General features: G+C 42.2%; 1 protein-coding gene across 1 annotated transcript; it reads left to right on the top strand.

Annotated features, from left to right (window-relative positions):
• The first annotated feature begins 6,683 nt into the window (after positions 1-6,683).
• LOC102670456 (uncharacterized) lies at positions 6,684-7,391 on the top strand. Its single transcript, XM_006588069.1, has 2 exons — positions 6,684-6,950; positions 7,032-7,391. Exons 1-2 carry the CDS (start codon positions 6,684-6,686, stop codon positions 7,389-7,391), a joined length of 627 nt encoding a protein of 208 aa, XP_006588132.1.
• Positions 7,392-10,764: the final 3,373 nt, after the last annotated feature.

The raw sequence follows: 10,764 nt of genomic DNA, 5'->3' as shown, positions 1-10,764 counted from the left end.
TTAGAGGACTAGTTGCATTCCCAAATAATCAATTTAGTAATAACTAGGCAATTTGAGTTTTATCAAATAAAGAAAGATTGTTTTTGATAAATTTACTCTCTAGTGAAAAAAAGAATTAAAGTAAAAGAACTTTGTGAGAAAACAATTATGATGAAAAGTCTGGATCAAGGGATAAATTCTTAGTCATGGGGATGATTACCAATCAAGTTAATCTACTAGAAATTGTCTAACCAATTTGATCAAGCAAGTTGATACAAAATAATCTCTTCCTAGGTCAACTAATCACACACATATGATCATTGCAATGTAATTAATTAGGTCTCAAAATCATGAGATCCAAATTAACAATGAAGAACAATAAAAGAGATTTAATTTAATAACATTGAGGTATTATTGAAATAAAAAAGGTATAGGGATATGACTACATCATAATCCTAGACTAAAGGGACTAACCACTCATGATCATGATACAACTAGAAATCATAAAGAAAGCCATGAAAACACAAAGAAGGAAGAAATCTTCACAAGAAACGACCTCCGTTGTGATCTCCATGCTCCTTCGTAGCCACAAATACTTTCATGTTGCTCTTCTTCCTTGAAAAACCCAAAATTGCAGTCTAGAGGGAAAAGTTTGTTTTTAAGTTTTAAAACCTACTACTTATAAGGTAGATTTTAAGTGACTGGTGGTGCCAAGTGACCATGGTCGTGGTGAAAAACTTAGAGAAGTTCCACACATGGTTGTGGTAAAGGAAGTGTGACCATCTGCAACAACTTCTAAAAAATCAGCGCTTGGTGGTGGTCATCCCAATATGGTCGTGGTGATGACCACGACCATGGTCGAGTCATTATGGCCATGGTCAAACTGTCAAAATCTTCATTTCGGCCAAAATATGCAGTTTTTTGACTCTTTTTTCCACTTTTAACTTCTAAATACCTATGTATGCAAAGTTGCACCCGAACGTGAGTTTTATCAATAAAGCAAACCAAGAATGCATGATTATGGCAGTTAAACTCGTGAGTAAACAATGTCAATATCAATTTATCAGGAGGTGTGGTAGATGGAGATACCGAGCACATGATTGAAGATATGTTTTCTTTTTTCTTTTTCTTGATCTAGTTTCATGTGTAGAGATGACCAACTTAGGTTTATCATATGAATTTTTTTCTATGAGTGTTATGTATTTAAAATGTTATCTTCTTTAAAATATTGAAGTGGCATGAGACACTAAGTTTAGTGTAATCATGTTTTGTGAAAGCATGGTTTATATTTGAAGTTTTGGATTTACTTATTGGTTTTGGAATTATATAAAATTATATACTATATTTCATAAAAAACACCAATAAAAGAGTTTTTATAATTAAGTCAAATCAAATATATAACTTTGTTAGTTATGTAATGAAGACGAGTTGTTACAATCATGGACATTAAAACTATTTCTTTAAGTATTTAACACATCTATATATTTCATACTCAAACTCAAGAATACTAATTCAGTTGGAATAACCTCACACTTGATGCTCAAGCGTTCTTTTTATAGGCCTGAAAAAAAGTTCTTATATATTAAAAGTTAATTGCAAAATTTTATAATTTTAATCAGTAATCAAATTTTGAAAATTACAACTCACATTTATTACATAAACATAATTAATTTTCATTTTTCTTTTAATTAATATTATTCTTTTGAAAACTCAGGTTTATTTTATAAATCTTTATAAGTGAATACTAATAAATATCAATTAAATGCCGCAAAAATTAGCATTAACTATCGTTTTAGTTTCTGAACTTTTTTAAAATATGATTTTTGGTCCCTGAACAAAAGTTTCACTTTAGTTCTTGATTTTTTTTTCTGTTAATGCTTTTAGTCATTAAGTGATGACATGACATTAATTTTATTACATTTAGTCATGATTAATTGTTTTTGGCAATTCAAGATTGTCAAAAAATAGTTTGGCTACCCAACTCAAACAAAATCGCCTCTTGTGAAAAATACATGTGATCTAGAAAAAAAAAATTCTTTGGCTAAAGCCTTTTAATATGTATTAAATAACTTTTTGATGGCTAAAAACAACAAAAAATTGCTACATCTCATATCCAAATAATCAAAACACACATTTAATATTCAAATAAAAAGCACAACAACAAAAAAATAACTTTCCCATAGACGATGGCTAGGTTGCACAAGTTAAACACTTGGGCACCATGCCAAAGTTTTTATAACCATTAGATATATTGGTTCTAATCAAAGTCCAAGATTTTTTCATCTTTCTATTTTCTTTTCTTTTTCTTTCTTTTGTTCCTCCTTTTCCCACATTATCCTTGTGCCATCATCTTTCTCACCCATTAACAACAAGCATATCATGTCGTCTCCACCAAGAGCCTTTGCCGTGAACACCAATGTAACCACCAAATCACAGGGGGTGCCCGCGAAGACTCTCGGGATCGTGCCCATGGGGATGTCGACTCCTACCCCCTTTTGACCGCTGAGGGATCGGCGCCCAATGCCTTGCCTCAGCCCAATATCGCGGGAGTCTCTCAACCTCGCCCGATGCAACCACTATTCTTCTCCGTAGGGGGACCGCCTCCGACAGTGGAAGGAAGAGAAAATCTCGATCTCATCGAAGAGAGATTGGGAGCGGTTGAAGGGTTCGATGATTATCCCTTTGTTGACATGACCGACCTATGCTTGGTGTCGGATGTCGTCATTCCCCCAAAATTCAAGGTACCTGATTTTGACAGGTACAAAGGGATGACTTGCCCCAAGAGTCATTTGAAGATGTATGGCCAGAAAATGGAGGCATATTCAAGGGATGAGAAGCTACTCATTCATTTCTTCCAAGACAGCTTGGCCAGAGCCGCATTTGTTTGGCACACCAACTTGGAAGCATCGCACATCCAATCACGGAAGGACTTGATTACTGCCTTCATTAGGCAGTATCAATATAATACTGATATGGCTCCCGATAGGACTCAATTACAAAACATGAGCAAACGGGAACACGAATCTGTCAAAGAGTACGCCTAAAGGTGGAGGGATTTGGCGGCTCAAGTGGCACCTCCTATGAATGAAAGGGAGATAATTAACATGATAGTAGACACTCTGTCAGTGTTCTACTATGAGAAGTTGGTGGGCTACATGCCCTCTAGCTTTGCGGATCTTGTATTCTCGGGCGAGAGGATAGAAGTAGGCCTGAAAAAGGGGAAATTTGACTATGTCTCCCCTTCTGGCACAAGCAATAGAAGGATCGGAGCAGCCGGGGCAAAAAGAAAGGAAGGGGACACCGATGTCGTTACCTCATCACCTGCTTGGCCGAAGCCTCAGCAAGCCTCGCATGGTATTCATCAGTACGCTCAACACCACCCGAGTTTTTCTGCCCGTGCCGGAAGCTTTCCCAGTTTGACACCCGTCCAGCCAAGCATGCCTGCAAAGGGCCCCTACTTAGATTTCAGATCCGGCACAACCTCGTCCCGCCAACAATGCCAATCCTGGCATGAATTCCAACATGGGAAGAAACCCTCTGGTAAAGAAGCTTCCAGAGTTCGCCCCTATCCCAATGACATATGGGGACCTATTGTCGTCACTAATCGCCAACCAGTTGGCAGTGGTGACCCCTGGAAGGATTTACCAGTCTCCCTTCCCAAAGTGGTACAACCTCAACGCGACATGCATGTATCATGGGGGAACTACGGGGCATTTGGTTGAGCAATGCATGGCCCTCAAGCACAAGGTGCAGAGCTTGATCGAGGCAGGATGGTTGACATTCCAAGGGGACACTGTAAATGCAATTGAGGCGTGTAAACTATGAAAGCCTAAGCATTTAAAAGACGTAATGACCTCTAGGAGGTTTATATTTGAAGCCTTGCAAGAGGCGGGCGTGGTTCCTCTCAGTGGGCATTAGGGGGATCTTTGCTTGATGCATCCGGGTGCACCACATGATATGGAAACATGTTCAGCGGTGGAGGAGCTGTTGCAGCGAATGATAGACCAAGGCTGACTCGAGATCAACGACGAGGACGAGAAAGAGCAACACGTCTGCATGTAGTCGACAGACAAGGAAAGTCCTAGGAAGCCCAAGCCTTTGGTGATACATTTCACCAGAGATGCTGCTCCCCAAAAGCACCATGGCCCTTCGACTTTGTCAGGTAGAAAACCTGTCCCCTTCCCGTCTAGAAGCAGCAAAGCAGTCCTGTGGAGGTACACTTCTCAGAAGCCAAGCGAGAGGAAGGAGGAGGCCACCGACATTGACTCACTTTCTACCAAACTGACCAATATCACCGGACTAAGCGGTGTGACCCACAATAGTTGCATCTTTGCAGCACCTGACATGCCGGTATGACCCACGAATGCCAAAGGAAAAACAAAGGTGGTCGCGGAGGAGACCAAAGAAGCAAACCCCACTCCGGACGAGGATGTTTTGACGGGGAGGTTCGCTGAAAAAAGGGAAGGTTTTGGTGGAAAAGAGGTATCCTTAGAGGAGGCCAACAAGTTCCTCTGCATAATCCAACAAAGTGAGTTCAAAATAATCAAACAACTCAACAAGACTCCAGCCAGGGTCTCTCTGTTAAAGCTGCTCATGAGTTCTGAACCTCATCGGGCATTGCTAGTTAAAGTTTTGAATGAGACTCTCGAGGCCCAGGATATCTCTGTAGAAGGCTTCGAGGGGATTGTCAACAATATCACAACCAACAACTACCTTACCTTCACCAAGGAGGATATTCCTATCAAAGGGCAAGGAAATAATAGGGCTCTGCATGTATCTTTCAAGAGCATGGATCACATCGTGGCCAAGGTGCTCATTGACAATGGCTCAAGCCTAAACGTGATGCCCAAAGGCATGTTGGAGAAACTACCATTCAATGCCTCTCACCTGAGACCAAGCTCCATGGTAGTTCGGGCTTTTGACGGCAGTCGTCGGGAAGTAAGAGGGGAGATTGATCTCCCGGTTCAGATAGGACCCCACACATGTCAGGTTACCTTTCAAGTGATGGATATTAACCCAACCTACAGTTGCTTGTTGGGCCGACCGTGGATTCACTCGGTGGGAGTTGTCCCTTCGACCCTTCACCAAAAGCTAAAGTTCTTGGTAGAGGGGCACTTGGTCATTGTTTTGGGGGAGGAAGACATTTTGGTAAGCTGCCCTTCTTCTATGCCATATGTTGAGGCCGCAGAAGAGTCCTTGGAAATGGTTTTTCAGTCCTTTGAGGTGGTAAGTAATGCTTCCGTAGAATCCCTCCCGATGCGACCTTGCATGTCTGATGCTGTGATGATGGTGGCACGTGTGATGTTGGGGCACGGTTATGAGCCCGGAATGGGCTTGGGGAAGAATAATGATGGCATAGCCAGCTCAGTAGACATCAAGGAAAACCGCGGGAAGTTTGGGCTAGGCTATAAGCCCACACGAACTGATATGAGAAGGAGCGTCTTAGAAAGAAGGAACAGAGGCATGGGTCCGCAACTAAGGCCACAAGTGAGAGAGGCCCCTCATTGTCACATCAGCGAGAGCTTCGTAAGTGCTGGCTTAAGACGCGAAGAGCAAGTCGCCATGACACATGATGAAGCCCCTCAAGAGCATTCGAGCTGGGTGCAGCTAAGCCTTCCTGATTTTCAATTGGGAAACTGGCAAGTCATTGAACGACCCAAAGTTTCCATGGCGGGCACAATGTAATTCTTTAGTTTTAACCCTATAGCTGGGCATAGGCTTTAGGGTTTTCTCCTTGTTAAGGCGTTATGTCTTTTGCTATCTAAGAATATAATATAAGATCTTTCCTTCATCTGTTCTTGTGCCTTCGCCCATTCTCATTCATCTGAGGACCTAGCCGTCGATTTTGAATGAGAAACGAGTCCTGTGAAGGTACTAATACTTAGGACCCAGCCATCGATTTTGAATGAGAAACAAATCGACCTGAGGATGAAGAAGACGAAGATATGGGGTTTTCCCCGGAGCTAGAAAGGATAGTCGTTCAGGAAGACCGAGAGATAAAGCCGCACCAAGAAGAAACGAAGATCGTAAACTTAGGTGTTGGCAATGAAAGGAAAGAGGTAAAGGTGGGTACAAGCATGACTGCACCTATCCATGATGAATTAGTGGCTCTGCTACGAGACTACCAAGACATCTTCGCTTGGTCGTACCAAGATATGCCTGGCTTGAACCCCAACATTGTGCAGCATAGGTTGCCTTTGAATCCTGATTGTTCCCCGGTGAAATAGAAGCTAAGAATGATGAAGCCCGAAATGTCCTTAAAGATTAAAAAGGAAGTGAAAAAGCAGTTCGATGTTGGCTTCTTGGCGGTGGCTCGATACCCTGAGTGGGTGGCCAACATTGTGCCAGTCCCTAAGAAAGATGGGAAGGTACGAATGTGTGTGGACTATCGGAACCTAAACCGAGTCAGTCCCAAAGATAACTTTCCTTTGCCACATATTGGTGTCCTTGTGGAAAGGACATGTTATACCTTGGTATGGGCATCCCATCATCTAAGACATTATATGTTGAGCCATACCACTTGGATGGTATCCAAGATGGACCCAGTCAAGTACATTTTTTAGAAGCCCGCTCTTACGGGGCGGATCGCTCGGTGGCAAGTTTTGCTATCTGAGTTCGACATTGTCTATGTCACCCAAAAGGCGATAAAGGGAAGCGCCTTGGCAGACTATTTGGCTCAGCAGCCTCTCAATGATTACCAACCCATGCATTCGGAGTTTTCGGATGAAGACATTATGGCCTTGTTCGAAGAAGAGTTAGAGGATAAGGACATGGATAAGTGGGTCGTGTGGTTCGACGGCGTGTCCAACGCCCTAGGCCATGGGGTTGAGGTGGCTTTAGTCTCTCCCGACAATCAATGCATTCCCTTCACAGCTAGATTAGGTTTCGATTGCACGAACAACATGACCAAATACAAGGCATGTGCCCTCGGGATCCAAGCGGCAATTGACTTCAATGTCAAGTTGCTCAAAGTGTACAGAGAGTCAGCCTTGGTGATTCACCAGCTGAGGGGAGAATGGGAGACTAGGGATCATAAGTTGATACCCTATCAGACTTACATCAAGAAATTGGATGAGTTCTTCGATGATGTCTCTTTCTACCATGTTCCCAAAGAGGAGAATCAAATGGCCGATGTGCTTGCCACTCTAGCATCCATGTTCCAGCTGACTCCGCACGGAGACTTGCCGTACATCGAGTTCAGATGTCGCGGCAAGCTCGCACATTGTTGTTTGATAGAGGAGGAACAAGATGGTAAACCTTGGTACTTCGACATCAAGCGATACATCGAAAACAAGGAGTACCCACAAGAGGCTTCCGACAACGACAAAAGAACATTAAGAAGGTTGGCATCCGGTTTCTTCTTGAGTGAAAGCATTCTATACAAAAGATACCATGACATGGTTTTACTCTGATGTGTGGATACCAGGGAGGCTGAACAAATGCTAGTGGAAGTCCACGAGGGTTCCTTTGGAACACTTGCCAACGGGCATGCTATGGCCCGGAAGATTCTGAGGACGGGGTATTACTGGCTCACCATGGAGAACGACTGTTGCATCCATGTTAAGAAATGCCACAAGTGCCAGACATTCACGGACAATGTCAATGCTTTGCCTATGCCTTTGAACGTTTTGGCAGCGCCGTGGCCCTTCTCCATGTGGGGAATGGATGTGATTAGGGCCATTGAGCCCAAGGCTTCGAACAGGCATCGCTTCATCTTGGTTGCAATCGATTACTTCACCAAATGGGTTGAAGCCTCCTCATACTCCAGCGTCATGAGGAGTGTGATAGTCAGGTTCATAAAAAAGGAGATAATCTGCTGGTATGGATTGCCCAGGAAGATTATCACAGACAATGCCACCAATCTGAATAACAAGATGATGAAGGAAATGTGCGTGGATTTCAAGATCAAACACCACAATTCCACGCCTGACAGCCTCAAGATGAATGGGGCAATTGAGGCAGCCAACAAGAACATCAAGAAAATTATTCAGAAGATGACCGTGTCATATAAGGATTGGCACGAAATGCTCCCTTTCATGCTGCATGGTTATCGAACCTCGGTACGCACATCAACCGGGGCAACACCGTTTTCATTGATGTATGGAATGGAAGTCGTGCTGCCATTTGAGGTGGAAGTCCCTTCTTTGAGGATTCTGGCAGAGTACGGGCTGGAAGAATCGAAGTGGGCCCGAGCATGCTTTGATTAGCTCAATCTTATCGAAGGCAAGCGTTTGGCAGCTATGAGCCACGAGCGTCTAAACCAGAGACGGGTGAAGAATGCTTTCGACAAGAAGGTACGCCCGTGCAAATTCAATGAGGGGGACCTTGTTATGAAGAAAGTATCCCAAGACCTAAAGGACAATAGGGGAAAGTGGGCTCCGAACTACAAAGGACCTTTTATTGTGAAAAAGGCATTCTCCAGAGGAGCACTGGTGCTCGCCAACATGGATGATGAAGAATTTCCTTCACCTATGAACGTCGATATCGTCAAGCGATATTATGCTTAACACTTGGGGCAGCTAGGGGAGTCACTACGTGATCATACTCCGAGGTTCCCCTAGAGGTTTCCTGTCCTTTGTAACTTTGATTGCAAACATCTAATGAACATCGGATTAATGATTTGCATTTCAACCTTTGCGTTGTGTCTGTTATTGCTTTAAGATTCGTATTTTCTTTTTATGGTTCGAGCCCATCTCCCTCGATCTATAGGGGTGCCGCAAACGCTTAAGTAAAATTGAACATAATAGACGTTTGTTTGAGTTATTGCCCTTGAACTGCCCATGCATACGCATGCATATGCATATTTTTATCCTATGAGTCGAAGGACAGGGGAAGATTTGCTTTGAGTGATGGTCAATACCGCGCCAAATTCAAGACAAAGATGAACCAAGGTAAGTGGTAGGGTAGTCATGTTTTACTGCGTGGTGCCATTTCCTGTTTTCAGAAGACTTAGGGACGGGTACGAGCAGATACTAGGCCCGTTACCAATAAATCATCATCCCGCGTCCGGCTCAAGACGTTAAAGAAACGTTACTAGGAGGCAGCCTAGTACCTTTTAAATTTTTGCTTGTTATTTATTCACCTATGTTTCTTAAGTCATGGTTTGAATACGCCTAGTTTGCTCGTAATTCTGGGAATTTAAATAAACAAGCGCCAACACAAAGGTTAGACACAATTTTGCAAAGAATTCTTGCAAAAAAAATGTACAGAGTTAGCTCGCTTAGGCGAGCACCCTCTGCACAAAAAATATAAAAAGGGGGTTGGGGTGAAGCTTCATTCAACCCAAAAACTCCCCCCCAACACTCAAGAACGAAGGAGCTTGCGGAAATCACGAATTTTCCAGCCCTAAGTCACCATTTCTTGTGTTTTTTGGTTTCGTTTGGCATTGTTGTTCACTCCCAACAAGTAAGTACATCATTCTTTGGTTTTGTAGCCTTCCATTGATGCCCTTTTTGTGCTCTAAATTGTGTGAATTTGGTCAAATCTGTGGAGCAATTTGGCCTTGAATTCAACGTAGGGAAAACTCAACGTCGGTTTTGGAAAAACCGATGCTATTGGAAAAACGTAGGAAAACTCATCAGTTTTTGAGAAATCGATGTTGAGTTACTTCATTAACATCGGTTTTATTTAAAACCGATGTTGTGGGATCTTTTATAATGATTTTTTGGTGCCGAAAACCCTTGAGCTCCCTCACTTTTCTTTTCTAACTCTCACTCTCACTCGAAATCCCTCGCTTTCGCACTCACAACACTAAAACTCCCTCACCGCTGGCACTGCAACCTCTCGCGAGGCCTCTCTGTCTCCATGTCATTGCTTCCTCTCGTGCCTCCACTCTCTTTCTCTTCGCCCGTCCATTCTCGCCTCTCGGTCTCCACTTTGTTTGCATCGCCACAACACACTGCAGCATTCCTCACTCGTAATGTGATGCGATGCTAGACCTCCGTACCGCTGTGCCACTACTAGAACTCGTCATTCCTCACTCAATCTCAATCTCGGACCTCAGGTTTTATTTTTTTTGGCTCTATTATGCTTCAATGACTGCAAATACTGATAGTTTGAAACTTTGAATATACTATTTCATATGGGATTTGTGCTGGTGCGAGAATTCTATGTTCTGTTTGTTTTCCAGAAATACTAAAGCAGTTAAATTTGCAATTAATCTTAAATTATGTGTTCTATTTGTTTTATTCAACACATTTCATATTAAGGATCATGTTAGGAATTTCAAAACTATTCTCAAATAAACATGATATAACACATTAATATTGCTTATATTAGTTTACTTTAAATGTAGCCTTATGGTGAAGTGAGTAGGTCCTTTGTTTTAAGATGAAAGGATCAACTAGAGCATACTTGGCATCTACTGGACAGTAATGACAACATACACTCTATTACATATAACTAATATCTGGTGAACCCAACTATACTAGTTAAATGGATAGAACTCAAAGATTTCTTTGGACTCACAGGAAATCATCAAGTGATCATGACCCATTTTGCATAGAGTGTTTTCTTCTTAACCATCTTCAAAAGTAGTTCTAAACCAAAGGCTTGTCCTAAATGACACTCCTTGTACCACCAAATTCCTAACTCAATCACTTTTAAAGTTTTGCTAAATGAGTAGAAAATGACTTGTAACACTTTAGTGAGTAATTAAGCACTCGTCCATCTGTCAAATTTTAAAATCATATACATATCTAAGATAAACTTAATATTAATTTCACGATGTGTCGAACACCATGTACTCATTTATGAAAAGTGAAGGATTCACCCATCTGAATTTGG

This window comes from Glycine max, chromosome 9 (assembly GCF_000004515.6).
Source record: "Glycine max cultivar Williams 82 chromosome 9, Glycine_max_v4.0, whole genome shotgun sequence".
In the NCBI taxonomy this organism is placed as follows: domain Eukaryota; kingdom Viridiplantae; phylum Streptophyta; class Magnoliopsida; order Fabales; family Fabaceae; genus Glycine; species Glycine max.
This window is presented reverse-complemented; position numbering and strand designations above follow the sequence as displayed.